Raw genomic sequence first — 19,855 nt, 5'->3', positions numbered from 1 at the left:
GGTCAAATTAATCAACTTCTTGTCAAAAAGTGGGACATTTGATTGTGTGTTGATGTCTCAGAGTATGTTCTTGTTCTGATCTTTCTTCCAGTCTTCAAACAATAATTATTAGGTATTGTTTCCCCAAATGCATTTCAGGATTCCTTTTCATGAAAATTACCTAATGGAAATTTCATTAGAATTTAATTAAAATTATATTAAAGTATATGAAGGACTTACATTGCTCTTATCTTGAATATCTGCATCTCTGATCATGGTACATGATTCTATTTGGATTTCCTTTTTAAAAAGTATTTATTTTTATTTTCAATTCTTTGTGTATGTCTATGTGTGTGGTGCCTGTGTGTGTGTGTGCTCGTGGGCATGTGTGTATCTGTGTCTATGTAGTGCTTGTAGAAGAAGGAGTGGGATCCCCTGGAGCTGGAGTGACAGGCTGTTAGGAACCACCCAACAGGAATGCTGGGACAGACCTGGGCTCCTTGTAAAATCAGCACACGCTCTAACTTTTACCCCCTCCTCCCTCCCCATCCCAATTTAGTGTTCTTGAGTGTGCTTTGGTAAGTTTTTGCACAAAAGCTATCCATATGTTTTGTTTATCCATACATGCCTTAATGTCTCAATGTTTTAGTGCTTTTGTAAATAGTATCTTTTCTGGCACTGTTCTTGTGTGTTGCTTATATAAAGATATATTATGGGTTTTTAATATGTCGTTCTTATTGCTATTACCATTTTATAACTTTTATTAACTCTAATGTTTTGATTCTAGAGTTATATGGATCTTCTATGTAGAAAACCATAATTTACAAATAATGTTTGCTGCATTTTATTTCTCTTATCTTTTATTTTTTATGATTATAGAATATAAATTTATTTAAATTTTTTAGACAAGGTTTCATTCTGTAACCAAAGCTGGCCTAGAATTTATTATGCAGGCCAGGTGGGACATCAGTTCATAGCAATCTTCCTGCCTCTACCTCCCTAGTTCCAGCAGCATAGGTGTGGGCCATCAAACCCAGCTAAGACCTCAGGAAGCAGCAGTGAAAAGAAAGAGCAGAGCAGGGGTCTTCAGACTGCTTTTAGTTTTGTGGACAGTCTTCCAAATGTCCCACTAAAAAAGACTATCTTGGTGTCTCTTTAAGGATTTAGTGTTTATTGCTGGTTTCTTAGGGTTTTGCATTTGTACATGAAATTTCAAAATAAGATTGATCTAATGTGTTAATGTCTGATGTTTTCATTTATGATAACATTGAGATTTTGTCTGTAGTTTTTCTGTCTTAAGAAAAACAGTTTCTGTGTTTAAGAACATTCCCTGATATAACTTTTGACATATTTCACCAAGGGAATTTCCTTTGTAAGGAATTGTTTCTTCATCTATAGACTGAGGGTGACATTAATGTCTTATGAGAGTATACAAGAGGATTACAATTATTGCCATTATTAATATCAGTACATAGTAAAAATAATAATATCCACAAAATTTTTAACATTACTGAATACTCTAGTATGTATTCTAAGATCATTGATGGGCACCCATTTATTCTCATATTTCTCCTTTCTCTTCCTTGATACTGGGTGTTGAAGACTTTTCATGTATATGGGACACCTAGGTTCCTTAAACTGCCACTTTATTTCTAAGTAAATCTTCATCCGTTCATGAGAATTTCCTCAGGAAATCTGGCAAGGAAATCTAATCTAATGGTACAACTATTTCTCCATGCATGATTGTTCATTTGTTGTTATATCTAAGAAATCCTTGCCTACATGAAGGCTATATTATTTCCCTATGATTTGTTCCAGATTGTATCATAGCTTAACAATTAGCATTACTATCTTCATGAAGCTGAGCGTGTGTATGAGGTGGATGATGCAGGGTAAGGAGTTTTTGTATTTGAAATACAATTTAACAGTCTCATGACCATTCAAAGATTATTATTTTTCTGTTTAACTGTATTTGCAACTTTGTAAAAATGTAATTCATCTCACTTAATTTCCAGGTCTCTCTCATACTATGTAGATAATATACTTTATTTCTTACATATTGATTTCTCATCATACTAATTGTGTCATTTATTTGTTCTAATATATTTAAATGCATTTTTTAGAATTTTTCTATATATACAGAGTACTTTTTTCAATATAGAAATATTTTTCTCTTACTTAATTACTCAGATTAAAACCTCCATAAATGTAGATGGACATAGTTAAAAAAAAAAAGCATAAGCTTGTTGTAACCATAGATAGAAAAGATTTAGCCCTTTATCCTTAATTATTATATGAATTGTTAAAATTTTAGAAGTGACTAATGACCTAAAATATTATCTTCTTTTAAATTGCTTGAATTTGGTTTTATAACCTTGAGCCAGTGTTGGAGTTGGGCAATGATTCCATGGAATGGATCATGTCATTTCTGCCCATTGTTGGGTCAATGTCATATATGACTTGGTTTTCATACACTGACCTAACTTCTCATCCTTAAAATATGTCCACCTTTTCTCATCATACATATATATGATGTATATTCAGCTTTATCAGGCAAATTTAACACATTAGAATCTTTTGGAGACATTTTCTTTTCTATAGAACCTGTAACTCTTGTGATATATTTTCTGATTTGGGCAATAGGGCCACATTGGGTTCACAAAATGAATTTGGAGAGCATTTCTGTTAAATTGTTTGAAATCAATCGCAATCTTCAGTAGAATTTTTTAAGAAGGCTTGAGTCACAGGGTTTTCTTTGTGAGAATTTTAATTTTACTCTTGTCTTTTTCCTCCTTCTGTACCTACTCATATTATCTTTCCTTCTTGACATGGGTCTGATACTTGATGTCTTTCTAGGAATTTGTCCCATTTGTCATGAGTATCTAGTTTTAGTCATACATTTATTTATAGGCTTTACAATTTCATGTTTATGATGTCAGTAGTAACATATCATCTTTCATTTCTGACTTTCATAATTTGAGTATTTTCTTTGTTCAACTTGTAGTTGTCAAACTTAGTATATTTCAAAGACCCCTTAGCAAATATCAGAGTTGTAAATGCTCCCTGTGAGCACAGCATTTTCTAAATTATTCATATGGTTCTGGTTTTTCTCACTGATAAAGCTGCCTGGGGCACTGCAGACTTAAGCGGTTACCACTCACTGTTTTCAAACAACTTCCTCTGAAAAAGGCTCCTCCCACTAGGAGGACAAAGTGTCCATCCAGACCTCAAAGGAGGGACTCTTTAGGCTACTTCCAGATACATTGAATTATACTTTTTTAGGAAGGCTTCTGGAAAGCTCCAACCCCATTCTGATTCTTCCAGTGGTTTTAATTCAGATTGTAAACATTTTATTGCTTCTATAAACAAGACTGTAAGTTTCAGAGAAGAGAATGAATGTAGGAATGGTCAAATTGTGACAGAACTTAATATTTTTACAAATATTCATCCATTTAAAAACATAACCTCCAAATGTCACTCAAAATCTGGTGTATTGCCCAAATTCTGAAAGCACTGACTTGGCAGCTACTGGGAGTACTGTCCAAGCATTGATTTGGGGAGGAGAGAATTTCCACCACTACTCTGTATTCTAGTCAGTGTTTCGTTGCTGCGAAGAGACACCATGACCATGGAAAGTCTGATAAGAGAACGCATGAAATTGGAGCTGACTTATAGGTTCAGAGGTTTAGTCCATTACCATCATGGAGAGAAGCTTGATGGCTTTCAGGCAGACACAGTGCTGGTGAGGTAGCTGAGTATTCTACATACAGATCTGTAGGCAGTCACTCTGGGACTGACTTGGGCTTTTGAAACCTCAAAGCCTACCCCCCAGTGGCACACTTCCTCCAACAAGACCACACCTTCTAATCCCTCTCAAGTAGTGCCATTCCCTGATGACAAAGCATTCAAATATGTGAACCTATTGGGGGGTGGTATTCTTATTTAAACCACAGTACTCTGCCATGTCTGATGACATCTTGGTAATTTTTTATCCATATCTGGTGGTTTTACTCACAGCCACTGATCAATAGTATTTCATGTTTTATTTGCCATTATAAATGGACTAAAAATTTCCAAATAGCATGGATGCATCTTTAAAAAAATAAACTTTTATGTGTTGAACTGGTATGATAACTTTATATACTAGTTTTAGTGGCTTTTGTATATGTTCCCTTGGGTTTTTCAAGACAGAAAATTATGCTATCTAAGAAACAGGCAATTTATTGTCCTCTTTAGGACTGGTGTTCTGTGCTTATTCCTCAGCACCATTGCTAATATCTTCTTGTGTGGGTATGTGAGCATTTACTTCTACATGCCTGTGTCAGGGTGCAGGTGATTCATATGCAGAGGCCCAAGGAGGACATCCATGTTATGCTCTGCCACCTCACCTTGCTCCCCTTTGTGGCAGGGTCTCTCCCTCAACCTTGAATTAGGCTCCCGAGCAGCAAGGGAGTCTCTGCTCCTTACAGTGCTGGGTTACAGGTGCTTATGGCCACACATGGCTTTGTTATATGGGTGCAGACCCTCCAGCACTGTTCCCGCTGAGCCATCCCCTCAGCCCTGACACTGCTTTCACTCTGACCCATGTGATGATTTGCTCCAACACCTCACTCACAAGGCAGATCTTCTTTCTGTTTTTATATCCTCAATGAACAGCTCTGAGGTCTTTCCTGCATGAGTCATATCTCTGCCCTTGATCAATTTATATAATTTGGACATGTCTTTCACATATGCATATAGATATTTTTAAAAGAGAGCTCTTTATGGCATGTTTTTCCCTACAAATATCTGTTAAAAATTGGCAACTAGCAAAGGGATTATTAAAGTCTGTTCCTGAGACTATGTCCTTGAAATCCTGTATGACCTCCTCTCTCACAATCATAACTCCTCTGCTTGGGATGGATAATGCATGTTCACTTTGGGTCTTTTCAAAACTTTCTCTAATTCTTTCACAAAATGCCCTACTATGAATTCTGAGGCAGTGGAGACAACTGTCCTATCACAGACTCCGAAGTGTAAAACTCAAATGATTTTTAAAGGTTATAAAACCCAGCCCTTTTATTTTATAGATGATAAAATGGATTTCATTGTCCCTCTGCAGCAGAGCTTGCCTTTAACTATTATTAAGATATAGGAAGTGGATTCTAATTTATCAGCCTTGCTGGGGAAGCCTCCACTCCTAACACCCTCTCTGACGGCCATCTTTTTCCTCTTGGATGACTGCAGTAACCCCCTCTGAACTCTCTCTTCTGAACACAGTCCCCTGAGTTCTAAATCTCAACACTTTTGAATGAACCTGAGATCCTATCACTCATCTACTCCCAACCCTCCAGAGGTCTCTCATTTCATTCAGAATAAAACCCAGATCCTTACAACATGCTATAAAGCTTTTAACAATTCATAGCTCTAGCTCGTCAGCCAGTTACTATTCTCACTCACCCTCTGACTGCCTCTCCCTCCCTGACTCTGAGCCATGATGCTGGCTCCTTGTAGTTCTTCTGACATGCTAAGCACATGCTTTAGGAGCCTTTTCTCCCTTGGTTGACCTTGGAACATGTTACTTCTAGATGTCCAGACCAATCAACCTCCCTCCAACTGATATTATATTCTTAATGAGGTCTCCTTTTGAACAAACCATCCCAATACAATTTAGCTCTGTTCTCATTCCTACTCTAAATTTTCTATTATCAATAGTACTTATTATGTATGTATATATATATACATATATAAAATACATGTTTACTGTTTACTATATTTATGTATCTATTTTAACACAAGCTCCATAAAAGCAAGGATATATTTTTCTTGACTGTTGATTCTTTAGTTGACTGATACATCTTTGGCTGCAACAAAAGTGACCGGTACACAATATATTACAACTAAATATTTGTAGATGAATAAAAATATATGGAAGTAAATGAAATCAATTTGATATTCAAAACCACAGTGAAGACTCTGACAAGATCCAAGTGTCTGTAATTTGGGTTGCATTTCATTGACAACATACCTTTCCAATGTCATGAAAAGTTGCTCACTGTATCTGTTGCTGTGAAGAAGCAACATGATCACAACTAATTTATAAACAACTGATATTCTGGCTTGTGCTTTCAGAGGACAAGAGTCCATCATGGCAGGGAGGCATGGCTTCCAATGGAAAGAACAAGAAGCTGAGAGATCATATCTCAGCTGCAATCAGGAAGCAAAGAGTGAGAATAGGACATGGAATCAAATTCTAACACCTCAAAGCCCAACACAGTGACATACTTCCTCTAGAAAGCTCCAGCTCTTGAAGTTTCCATTGTGTCCTCAAATAGTATCACAGACTTGGGACCAGATATTAAAATATATGAACCTATGGGGGACATTTTCATTCAGCCCACCATTTCCGCTGTTTGTTCTGGTCTGGTTGCTTGATTCAAAACATTTCCCTCTGCACTCCTATATAAACATTGTACACAGTATTTTTATACTGAGGAAAGATGTTGAGTCACGTGGGCAACATGTTATATAAATTAGTGTTACTAATTTTGTATAATTTTGTAAATTTCACATGGCTAAATTAACAGTTTGGGTGGCTTATACAATAGAAATTTGTTTTCTTTGAGTTCAGGACCAGATAAGAACAATGCTAAGTTTATACAGGACTCTGTTCAATTTGAAAACCAGGAGTGAAGGCTCCCTTGTCTCTGAATTGTGTTTATTTCTGATTTCAGCACTGCATGTGTTTTCCTCACATGCTTTTGGTCCTGTGTGTCTGGACTGTTTCCTTACCTTATAATGACATCTTCAACATGGGCCTTCTTTAGTGACACCTCACTTGATTACCTCTGCAAAAACACTCTGTACAAGTAAAGTGACATCCTCAAGTGTGAGGAGTTACAACTTGGTGGGGATACAGTTTTGCCCAGAACAGAGTCTTTCTTGAGGGACACTTGGGCTTTGAATATGAAAACTCTGCTGGGACAGCATCAGTCAAAAAACTGCCCAAAGGAACACTGGGGACACTTTATGTGCTTCTAGAAAAGGCTTCAGTAAATTTGATTGTTATTTCAAATATCTTGTTTTTATTTTTTTTTCCTTTCCACCACACAGTTCATCAGCCTCAGGGACCCAGTCAGTTCTTGGACTTTTCTTGTTCTCATTTGCCATTTGTTCTTTGTTCTATTGTTTATCATTTGTTCCTTGATTCACTTTCCTATGACCCTATCCACATGTACACATCATCTCTCCTCCTTTGTATAGGAGCCTTAACCTTATATTTCCCTCGTTTTGGTGTACAACTGTCAGTGCCAGGTACCACCAGTCACTTGACACTTCAAGATATTGGGATGTGCAAATATTTCTTTAACTCACCCATCTTGCATACCTGTGCCAGTGCAAAGTCACCATGAAAATATACCATAAGGAGTCTATCATTTCTAGTCATCCTTCTGGCCTGTTCCCATGGAAGCCAATACACATCCTCATCCCTCTCCCTAAGTTCCCTTCAGAACCATCTCCCTCACTCCCTGCATCCCTTTTATTTTATTTCCTTCATTATTGAACATCATTGGATAATTTACCAGCTGACAGGAATATGGCTATGAGCTGTGGATAGACCAATGAATGAAAACAAATACTTTATCTTGCTGAGGAAGTTTATTTAGTGTACTTCAAGTGTCATAGGACAGATAAAGAAGTAGGTACCTGTAACAGAATGAAAGGAGCACATCAAAGTGTTACAGGAACTTATAGTATTGTGGTGGCCTCAGGATATTTTCTAGGGGACATACTTCAAAGCTGAGATAAGAACTGGGTGAGGAAGGAATTCTTGAAATATCAAGTGTAAAGTCTTAGGATTAAGTGTTAAAGAGTTAAAGAGCATTCAGAATTTAATCTTTGGGACTGTAGTATGGAGTAGAAAGGATGTCCGGATAAGAACTGTGGGTGGGTGGGGGTAGGTAAAAGGACAGATAGGAGATGAGTCCAGCTTCGTTTGTTTTAGGCAGGCAGTATGACCGCCTTCCTCTCAAGGAAAATTAATACATGAGAAGTGACATCCTTGTCTCCGTTCTTTTCACAAAAATATCGTGTAAGCATACAGTACTTAGAGGTACCCACGTGCATCCCTCCCATTTTTCTTTTATCTCTAAATCCAGAATATTCTTCCTTGTACCATTCTGTTCTAATTTGTTTTTCTGTTGCTGTGATAAATATCATGACCAAAAGCAACTCAACAACATTTATCTCAGTTTATCAACTGAAAATATTGATGTTTATGAATAATATTCACATATTCTCAACCATTTTCTGGAATGTATATCATTTAAATATCAGCATTGCATGAAAGCAGTGTGGTTTTTCAATTTTATTTTTGGTGGTGCTGGGGATTGAACCAGGCCTTGTGCATGCTGAGCTAGTGATGATCTACCTCTGAGCTCTGTCTTCAAATAAACAACAGAAATGTATGTGCTCAAGTATAGATACATACATTCAGGTATAGACTCTTATGATTTTTATGCTTTTCTCATAACACCCCTGATCTCGTGGTCTTCTCAGAATCTCCCTTGATTTTCTTGGATAGATACAAGAGTTTATTCTGGATGCTAATTCTATTGCCCACGATTTAGTTATTTGTTTGATGGTTGTTTTGTCTACATGTATGTCTACGATCCATGTACATGGCTGGTATCTACAGAAGCCAGAAAATGGCATCAGATTCTCTAGAACTAGATGGTTATAGGTGGTTGTGAGCTGCCATATGGGTGCTGGGAACTGTACCCAGGTGCTCTGGAAACAAAGCTAGTACACATTACTGCTGAGCCATCTCTTTGGCCTCTACTGTCCATCTTTTCTTCACCTAACAACTTTCCTCTGACTAGTTTTCTCCAAATGTCTTCCAAGGAATAGTAGCACAAAAAAGAGGAAGAAACTTTCTTGAAAATTATTGTCAAGACATTGTTGAAAAATGACTTCTTTGGAAAATGAACTTTTAGTGAAATGGCATTTTTAAAATTAGCCAGTGGTTAGAATTTAATTTTTCAGCCAACACTCAGTTACTGAATTGATGTTATGTATTAGATCCCATCCTATTCTGGGGTCTTCATGATCCAAACTCCAGCCTGGTGTTTTCCTTTTTATTAAACAGAGAACAAAGATTCAGAGGTGGTAGTTGTATTAGTTATTTTTTGTGTTGTGACCACAACACCAGGCAGAGTCAACTTAAGGGAGGAAGAATTTACTGTGTATCAGAGTTACTTTGTTTCAGCCATTCATGATGGGGAGGGCATGAGGAACAGCTCAGGCTATGGCAGTGGTATGTGTGGAGGAGGCTGTCCACATCACTGTGGACCAGGAAGAAGAAAGACAGCAAAGAATAGAGCCCGGTAAACTTGCAAAGGCCCATCCACCATGCCTACTTCTTCCAGCAGGTCTCCACCTGGTAAAGGTCCACATGCCCCCAATTAGCACTAGCAGCTGGGGACCAATGACTCAAAATGTGAATCTGTAGGGGACATTTCAGATTCAAACTATAATTGTGTTTGTTTGTTTTTGCTTTCTTTCCTTTATTTGTTCTTTTCTGGTGTGTGTGTGTGTGTATGTGTGTGTGTGTGTGTGTGTGTGTGTGTGTGTGTGTGTGTGTGTGTGTGATTCTGATGTACCTCTGACTAAATGTATGTATGGCCAAAGAGAAATATGTGGAGGTCAGAGGACAGCTTTTCTGAGTTGGTTTCCACCTTGATAAGGCAGCTGTCTCCTCATGTTTCTGCTGCTATGCATATTCCAGGCTAGTTGGCCCCAAGTAGGGATTGCAACTGCATGCCACTGCATGAAATTTTCAACATGGTTTCTGAGAAGCAAACATGGCAGACACTTTTACCTTCTGACCTGTTGCCCATCCCCTTTCTTTCCTTTCCCTTCTTTGTAGTTCCAAATCTCTCATAAATGATTGGTAAATATACAAATAACACTGTGTCTGTAAAGGCTAATATTTACCTAAGGATGAAAGTACTCTATGATGGCATTGTGGTCTTTGAACCTGATAACCTCAGAAGAATTCTTAGGGGATGATAATATTTTGAGACTGAATTTGTGCTCTTCTGAAATATATGGGTGAATCAATATCCATGAGCAACAGATCTTATATTTGTCTGCATTGCTGTTTTTGTTTTTGTTTTGAGGCTTTCTGGATGAGCATTTGTGTTAGTTGGAATCAACATTCTAGAGTTTGATCTAGAATGGGTGGGATATGAGAACAGGAAGTTTTCCCACTGGCAGAGCAAATATTCTGAAAATTGCTATTGAAAGTAGACAACAAACAAATTTAAGGCTGCTGAAATAATAGATTTATATATTTGTAAGTGAGAGAGGAATTTAGGGGAGCACAGCTATGAATTGTGTCTGGAAGTAATCTGCTAAGGGACTCACTTTGACTTCATAGTCTTGCTAGAGCTGTGGAGATAAATAGGATTACTATTAATCATGTAGAATTCAAAAACAGACCAAATCTTCATGAATTTGAAGGGGTACCAGTGGGAAGGTAATTAAAACTTTGTTGTTTTGAAGGAATATCAGATGAATAATCTACATGCTTGCTTGGGTTCTGGGGTTTCTTATCTACACATATTTTTCAGGTTTAGAGCAGTTTGTTGGAAGAATGCAAGATTTTCGTTTGTACAATGTGTCACTTACAAACAGGTAAGTGGATATGGTATTATAACACTTGGAATATATGAGGATGAGGGCAATTCACTTAAAGTACCATGGAGACTATAACATTTTTCATCTTTATAGCAATTGGCATATCTTACCTAATTTATATTTGGCCATATTTACTTTATCATAATTTATACTCTTTCACTAATATTTTTCTGTCAGAAACTCCTTATAATATGGGGGTGATCAAAATTATTCACAAATAATTTTCTCTGATAAAATTTATCGGGTTAACACAACATAGATTTTAATGTATTTGTTCAAAAATTCTATATAAGGTAGATGTTAACACTTAAAATGGATACATATGACTTTCAGAATTGCTTGCAGAAATTATTAGCATTAGAGAATGTGAAACAATAAAATGACTGGCTATTTTGATACATGAGAAAGTTTTGAGGGACAAGGACTTAGAATGATTGAATATCTGAAGTATTGTACATTTGTTTTCCATTTCTAGTTTATAAAACATCAGATAGACTGTGATGAGGACTCACTAAGCATTTACTCCTCTAGAGAGTAGAACAAAAATCTATCTTAGGGTTTGTACAGGCAAATTGGTTCCCATCTTGTGCCCATGAGTTTCCAGTGGAGATGACCTCTGAAGAATCCTGACTTAGAATCTAGGTGAGATAGTGTAGGTGTAATGGCCATTCTAGGTCGTTACAGAACCTAGGTGAGATAGTATGGGTGTGATGGCTATTCTTGGTTGTTAGCTTAACTGCATCTGGAATTTACTAAAACCCAAATGGATGGGTATACCTGTGAGGGACTTTTTTCTTAAATCATTTGAAGTGGGAAGGCTCACTTCTAATCCATATCTTTGAGGTGGGAAGATACACCTTTACTTAAGATATTTTGGGATGGGAAGATTCATCTTCAATCTGGGCTACCCCTGCTCCTGGAAGCCTATGTAAGGATAGGGAAGAAGAAAGCTTACTCTCTTTGCCTGTTTCATCTTCCTTTCACTAGCAAGTCCATTGCTTCACTAACATTAGAGCTTGTCTCTTTAGGATTCTGGCATATACTGAAGACCAGCTGAGACATCCAGCCTCATGGACTGAACAACTACCAAGTTCTTGGACCTAGCCATTGTTGAAATAGCCAGACCACAGACTAAACACACACACACACACACACACACACACACACACGCACACGCACACGCACACGCACACGCACACGTACACACACACGCACATGTAATTCATTCTATAAAGTCTGTTCATCTAGAGAACCCTGACAAATGCAGATTTTTTGACAGCAGAACTTGGTAGATTAAAAGTCACCCAGGTAGTGCTGGTTATGAAGGCATGAAGATATCATGGAGAGCAGCTGAGGCTTGACATTGTGTGGCAGGGTTGGAGTTCCTGAGGAGAGCACTGGAGAGGTTATTGGTGAAAGTGTAGCCTAGTTGTAGCAAGAGACGCCAACATTTTGTAGAGGCCAGTCTTTCCATGGATGACCACCAAGGACAACAGCAGGTATGGAGTGGATCCAGCTTGAGCCTAGGAGACAAGCTGTGTGCTACAGAGGGCAGAGCCAGAGAAGTGCCCCAAGTGCTTTGGAGGAGTCCAGAGATCATGCATGAATCCCAGATACTGGACATTGAGTTTACACTGTTGGAGTTTGGTTTTTCTTTATTCAGATTGTGACTATGCCCAGGTTCTTCCTTCTTGAAGTAAGACAGTTTTTAACTGAAATTTGATTTTACAGGAGTCCACAATTGAAAATTTTTGAGCTTTGAAAAGAGATTTTGGATTTTTAAAGAGAATGGATATTTTTTTAAACATACTGAACTTTAGTGCATTTAAATTTGTAAAGACTGTGGGACTTTTAAAGTTACTTATGTTTTTAATGTGAGATCTTGGAGATTAATAAGAAAGCAAAAGTTGTGACTTAACAGTGATGTATTTGTGTGTCAAGCTGACAAGGGGCCAGTTGTTCTGGCTTGTTTTATGTGAACCTGACAAAAGCTAGTCACTGGAGAGGAGAGCGCCTCGGTTGAGAAAGTGACTCCATAAGATCTGGCTGCAGGCAAGCCTGTTGGGTATTCTCTTGATTAGTGATTGATGTGGGACAGCCTGGCCTGTTGTGGGTGGGGCCACCCATGAGCATGTGATCCTGGATTTTATAAGAAAACAGACTGAGGAAGCCATGGCAGCATCTATCCATGGCCTCTGTGTCAGCTCCTGCCTCCAGATTCCTTCCCTGTTTGAGTTCCTGTCCTGGCTTCCTTCAGTGATGAACAATGGTGTGGAAGCCTAAGCTGAACAAATCCTTTCCTCTCCAAGTTGCTTTGATTATAGTGTTTTATCACGGCAATAGTGACCCTACCCAAGACAATGTGTTTGTATGGATGAGTTCATCTTATTTACTTGGTTTATTTTTGTGTGTAGTGTGTGTGTGTGTGTGTGTGTGTGTGTGTGTGTGTGTGTGTGTGTGTGTGTGTTCCTATGTGGGGGTTTTCATGCAGAGGTCAGTGGACAACCTCAGGTGTGTGTTCTTAACTTCTACCTTGTTTCGAGACACAGGGTCTCTCTTGTTTTAGTCATTGTTCAGCATACCTCAGACAGGTTGGTCTATGGCTTCTCAGAATTCTTCTGTGTTTTCTGCCTCTGAGTATGAGTGCTGAGATCTCAGATGTGCACTACTAATGCCATGTCTGACCTTCTCATGAGATCTGAACTCAGATCATCAGATTTTGGCTGCAAGAGCTTCTAGCTGCTGAGACATCTCCTTGGCCCCTATATACAGTTTTCAAGGGAAACTTTTTCATATATCTCTTCAAGGGAGACGTAGATATTAGCGTGTTAAATTTCTGCATGGCAGGACTTGCTTTCAGAAATTTGAGAAACATCTCAGTTGAGTGATGCTGTAGCCTATGGTAGACCCATGATCAGTTTAACTCCTTGTATATCAGTCTAAAGAATCAGGGGATGCTTTGACAAGGATGCCATACCATGGAACAGGGTAGAAATGGGATGCCCCATGCCTGCTAGTTTTCGAATCTTCTTTGCCTGTACCTACTATGCTGAAGAGTAATGTCACTGCCATTCTTTGGAATGACGTTTTTCCTAGCCAGAGCGAAGATTTCATACCAGTTATTGACTTTGGAACGCATTCAATAGCTGATATCAATTGAAAATTGTCAGTGAGATTTCTAGTAGTTACTTCATGTCCCTTAGTGGAGGAAAAAGTCAGCCACCTCCACCATCACCCCACTGAGGTCTAAAAGGAAGCCTGTTTCCTCTAGTCAAATGTGGGTTATTGGTATTGACTGTCTGGAAGATGGTGATGGAAATGGTGGGAAGGGAATGGCCTGTGCAGCTCTATAGCAGGCATATTCTTCTTAATGGAAAAATTAAATAGCTAGGCCTGCCCCTGGCATTCTTGTCTGACTGTTGGCAGCCAGCGTACGATCTGAAGCCATTGAAACATTTCAGGAAGCCAGAATCTCACAGATGAGTCACAGGAAACCATTGACAAATGGCCTTGGCCTCAATTCCTTCACCCAAATGAGAAGCCTATAAAATGATACATGCTTTCTTATGCTTTCCCCTGGATGAACTGGAGATGTCATACTAAATCTCATTATTTTTAATATATTGCTGTTCACTCACAGTGTAAGTCAGTTTAAAATCCAGATATATGACTCCTTTCTATATCATCACAAATAGGCACAGTGATATTAAATTTAAACAAAATACCTTGATAAAGAGCAGGGCTTACACACGCTGCCTCCTCTTCCTCCTCCTCCTCTGTCCTTTTCTGGTTCTAGAAATTGAACACAGGACCTCACAGACAAGAGGCAAGTGCTTATCACTGACATATGCCTCCAGCCCTCTTTCTACTTTTCATTTGGAGACAAGATCTCATTATGTTGCCCAGGCTATCCTTGAACTCTCTTTGTAGCTCAAACAGATCTTAAATTGGGATTCTTCATGACATTATCCAGAACAGCTGGAATCACAGGCATGTGCCATTAGGCTTGGCTAGCCATGCTGTTGTAGCTCTTAAGGGTCACTGAGATGGCTCAGATGGCCAGAGTGCTTGCTCTGTGAGCCTGATGACCTGAGTTCAGTTCCCAGAGCCCACAGTGGGAGGAGAGGCTTGATCCTGAGAGTTGTACACTGACTTCCTCTCTCTCTCTGTCTTTCTGTCGGTCTGTCTGTCTCTCTCTCTCTCTCTCTCTCTCTCTCTCTCTCTCTCTCTCTCTCTCTCTCTCACACACACACACACACACACACACACACACACACACACACACCCCATAATTTTTTAGAGTTAAAACAAAACATCCCATTTTTGAAGTGTATTTGTCTTGGTGTCTTTCTTTGTCCCTGTGACAGAATGATCTGACAAGGGTGTGTTGTGCTCACAGCTCAGGGTACCTTCCTTCACAGGGAACAGTGACAGCAGATGGATCAGGAAGCCAGTGGCCACATCACATCCACAGTGGAGAGGCAGGCAGGGAGGGATGCTTGCTTGCAAGAACTCAGATCGTTTTTCTCTATTTCATATAATCCAGGAAATATGCAAAGGGCATTATGCTGACCACAGTTAAGACGGGTCTTCCCACATCAAATGATGTAATCTAGATAATCCCTCAGAGATATTCTCAGAGGATATTGTTAATCCAGACAGTCCTTCCCAGGTATGCCTGGAGCCTTGTCTCCCAGGCGGTTCTAGTTTCTGTCAAGTTGACAATCAACATTCTCACCATCACAAAACTCTAGGGTAGTGAAGGTATTTATTTGTCCAAAGTGAGTTTTATTTTATATTCCATTGAAAAAAATTATTAAAGCTGAATGGTCAGTCCTCCAAACACCAGAAGGGTACTATCAGCTCTTAGAAGGTCTGTCGCCATGAGGTTGTGTGTCCTTACCTTCTTCTCTGGACCATTGCAGAGAGATTCTGGAGGTCTTTTCTGGAGATCTCCCCCACTTGCACACCCAGCCACATTGCCGCTGCCCAGGCAGCCACCCTCGTGTCCACCCCTTGCTCCAGCAGTACTGCATTCCCAATGGTGCAGAAGACGGACCCCATCATCGAGTGTCACGGTTGAATCCCGAAGCCCATCCTCTCTCCTTCATCAATGATAATGACATGGCTACTTCATGGATTTCCCATGTATTTGCAAACTTTACGCAGCTTAATCAAGGAGTGATTATTTCCATAGACTTGGAAAATGGACAGTACCAGGTAATCAGAGACAGCATGATGCCCAAGCTCTAGTGGCTTCAGTTTTTGCCTTTGAGGAAAAGAAATGTTCTCTCACACTCCTGAGGACCCAAAATATGCAGTAAAGGTGTTAGCAGGGATGCCCTCCCTCCAGAGGAAGATGGGCGGGGAAGAGTCTTGCTTGCCTCTTTCAGCCTCTTGACGTCTGTTAATTCACGGACCTGTACTTCCAGGTTCTGCCTGTTTGCCTGTTGTCCATGATTCTCAGAGTGTGTTAATTTCCCCCTTTCCTTCTCTTTAAATGGAATGACCTCATTTTAAGATCCTTGGGTTTATTAGATCTGTAATGGCTATTTCCAAGAAGGTTGTATTCACAAGCACCTGTAGTTACCTCTTGAACATATTTATTCAGATGTGCAATTCATCCACTATGTGGCAAAAACTAGAGTTGTAATGAAGGAAATCACAGTAGCTAAAGCTGACATCCAGTGTTTAATGTTTACAGATTGGTATTAAAATGGCATTTATGGAATTTTTGAACTTTCTTTTAATAAGAACATACATTAATAGGACAGGTGCTTATTCATATGTACTTCATGGGAGTCATTTTCTTTGTTCATATCTTTATAATGGGTTCACTGTGATTTACAAAATCATTGAGAATAGGAAGAAATACGTAATTACAGAATGTATTGCCTTTACTGTAGGTCTGAAGTTCCTAGATGTTCCTTAAATTGTCCATCACAATAATTAGAGGAAGTGAGTCTTTATATTCAAATCTGAATTCTCAGTGTTTTGGCTCCTTAACAATGTGTTCAACTTAACCACCCATGACAATAATAATGGACATTTCCATCCCCAGGTATTTCGAATCATCATTCACTTCTCCAGCCCACAGCCTGCAGCAATAAGGATTCAGAGGAAGAAGGTGGACAGCTCTCCCTGGGAGGATTGGCAGTATTTTGCTAGAAATTGCAGTATTTGGAGAATGAAAGATAATGGAGATTTGGAAAATCCTGATTCTGTCAACTGCCTTCAGTTTCCTGAGTATGAACATTTCCCAAACAATTGTTTTTAATAAACTAATGCCTTTGTCCTAACCTGTGGGCCAGGCAGTTGACTAGGCTAGAAGAGATCTATCTCTCTCTCAATCACTGGTTTGAGGGGAGGTTGAGTCACTGTGCCCCCCTCCCCCGTGCGCCCAGTTGAGTTTTAAACTGTTTATAGTTCCCATAAAGGACAGAAGTATCTACATTTACAATCCACTTCTGCTGTCTAATGTGGCACTCATCTTATTCAGCCAGCGTCTGCATTTGCGTTCTCATGGAACTTCTAGTCAGCCTCTCTGTGACGATCCCACTTTACTTATATGTGAAATGAATGGAAGGAATATTTATTCATTTCCCAACCCTGAAGAACTTGGGAGTGTCCTGACACTATAGAGAAATAACCCAAAACTTGTGATTTCCATTTGGTCAAAACCATGAATAGCTTTTTAAAATACAAAATTTCTTTCCTTCACAGTTTTACCTCATTCTCCCATGGTAATGTCACCTTTGACCTCCTGACCCCTGGACAGAAGCAGCGTCCTGGGTATGATGACTTCTACAATAGCTCACTGCTTCAAGAATTCATGCATGCCACTCAAGTGAGGCTGCACTTCCATGGGCAGCTCTATCCAGCTGAGCGCACTCCTGACCCGCGACACAGATACTATGCAGTGGATGAGATCACCATCACTGGGAGGTAGTACTGAGGACCAGAGGTCTGAATGCCCTGTTAGTTTCACTGTGTGTGTGTTTTTTTAATCAGGTGTTAGTTGTACATATTTTTAAAAAATGTAGTAGCTGAGCTCTTGGAGCAGGCCAGATTGGAGCAAGAACTTTCAGATGATTGTTCACTCAGAAAGCACAATATTCTGAAGGTTGAGAATGTATTTGGTGGCTGAGTAAGCCTAAACCTCAGACTGTAAGAAAAAGGTATGATACCCTAAATATGATATATTCAGAATTTCTCTAAATATGACATAGTCAGAATTTATCATATATTTTACTTAAGTTTGTTTTAGAATATAATTTTAAACTATTCTCTATATTAAAAAAAGAGAAACAAAATTTGGGTTGTAGCTATAGTATAGTAAGTATGTATGTAAGTATGACACTTCGTCTTCTCAAGCTCATAGTTCAAAGTTCCAGAAGGTCACCTGTCTGTCATCAAAAGAGAAATATATTGTTCCCTAATTGTTGATAAATTTATCATCACAGTTAAGAACATGACTCACAATGAAAAATAGCTTCAAATCTAGGCAGCATACTGTTTGGTATGGCAAAGTATATATACAGTATGCTTGAAGTGGATTGTTCTAGAAAATGGTGTATTTTGAACATTTAAAGAGATATCCTAAAATAGGAAGACCCAAAATATCAACACTGATTTGTTATGTAATATAATAATAAAAGAAATGCTATTAAATAATATTTTCCACATGACTATGAAACAAAGGCCAAAAACTGGAAATCTACAGTTTCCTTAGTGTAGCTTGAATAGTTTCAACAAATGCCTTCCTGGGACAAATACCACATGGTTGGAGAGAGTGGCTGTACACCATCTCACTTCCCTTCTCAAGGTGTCTTCTCAGTGACCTTTACAAACTGTTGAGGTTGGGTCCATACAGTCAGAGAGAGTCATGTTGGCCTTTCTCAAGTGTGGAGTGTGTACGCCCACAGGCTCTTGAGTGTATTACCAGTGGCTTGCTTCTGAGGTGTGTGGGGTGCTCATGTTCACAGATGCCAATGCCACGGACATGCTGAGACCTGCGACAGGACCAGGCGGCCTTATAGATGCCTCTGCTCTCCACAGAGCTTCACAGAAGGGTCTCAGGTGTGTTGCTTCATCTGGGAATTCTAAAAGGAAATGGGGAGGGTAAATGGGAAGGGTAATTCTTGATTTTGGTCCAGCTTCAGAATGTACTTAAATGGATAAGAACTTAAAATATCAATTTTCAGCCGGACGGTGGTGGCGCACGCCTTTAATCCTAGCACTCGGGAGGCAGAGCCAGGCGGATCTCTGTGAATTTGAGGCCAGCCTGGGCTACCAAGTGAGCTCCAGGAAAGGTGCAAAGCTACACAGAGAAACCCTGTCTCAGAAAACCAAATATATATATATATATATATATATATATATATATATATATATATAAATTTTCTTAAAATGTTATTGTGGAGAAATACAGCTACTGATAAAGTTTAAAGTTGTGTGTTTATTCTCAGAGAAACTGCATCTGAAGTGAAACTCTAAGAGTCCCCCCCCCTTCTCTCTCTTCGTTGGTTTATCAGCATTGTATGTTGACTAAAATAACATTTAAGTTGTCCTGATAGACCAACACCGGCCAGTGAAAGCTTTGACTACTTCCTCTGAAAAAGGTGTTTGCTTGAAAGAACCTGTAACACAAGGGCATGGTGTACACCTGTGATCCCAGCACCAGGGAGAGGAGATGGGTTTAAAGTGCTTGTATTACAAGCATGAGGATGTGGATGAAATCCATAGCGTTCATGTGAAAAGCTGGGCATAGCAGCGTACATTTGTCATTCCAGCATTAAGGAGGCAGAGACTGGGGGTCTCTGTGGCTCACTGGCCAGTTAGCTTAGTATATTTGATGAATTCAAGCCAAAGAAAGCCACTGTTTGAAAATGAAATGGACAAAGCCTGAGGAACAACATCCGAGGTAGTCTTCTGGCCTCCACATGCATATCACATGTGAACACAAATGAACACGAATATGGACAGACTTACACAGGCCTGGAGAACTTATTTATAAATTTCCAATTTAGGTCTAGCCGAGAGAGAGGTTCCCTGGGCCTATGTGAGTCTATGAGGCATGCTGATGGAAGAGCCAGAGCACACTAATCTACAGGACCATATTTATGTAATACAAATGATAAAAGTGTAGTTGTAATTTAGTTTACAATATTTGAAATTGTAATGTTAACTCATATGA

The 19,855-nt window shown here is 39.1% G+C and overlaps 1 protein-coding gene across 1 annotated transcript in view; it reads left to right on the top strand.

The window, feature by feature from the left end:
• Ush2a (usherin) overlaps window positions 1-19,855 on the top strand; it is a 688,259-nt gene that overhangs the window by 81,454 nt on the left and 586,950 nt on the right. Inside the window, 5 exon segments of the mRNA XM_028876752.2 lie at window positions 10,593-10,656; window positions 15,585-15,879; window positions 16,721-16,905; window positions 17,383-17,604; window positions 18,645-18,738. Of these exon segments, the coding sequence (XP_028732585.1) occupies window positions 10,593-10,656; window positions 15,585-15,879; window positions 16,721-16,905; window positions 17,383-17,604; window positions 18,645-18,738 (860 nt within the window).

This window comes from Peromyscus leucopus, chromosome 15 (genome assembly GCF_004664715.2).
Source record: "Peromyscus leucopus breed LL Stock chromosome 15, UCI_PerLeu_2.1, whole genome shotgun sequence".
In the NCBI taxonomy this organism is placed as follows: Eukaryota; Metazoa; Chordata; class Mammalia; order Rodentia; family Cricetidae; genus Peromyscus; species Peromyscus leucopus.
This window is presented reverse-complemented; position numbering and strand designations above follow the sequence as displayed.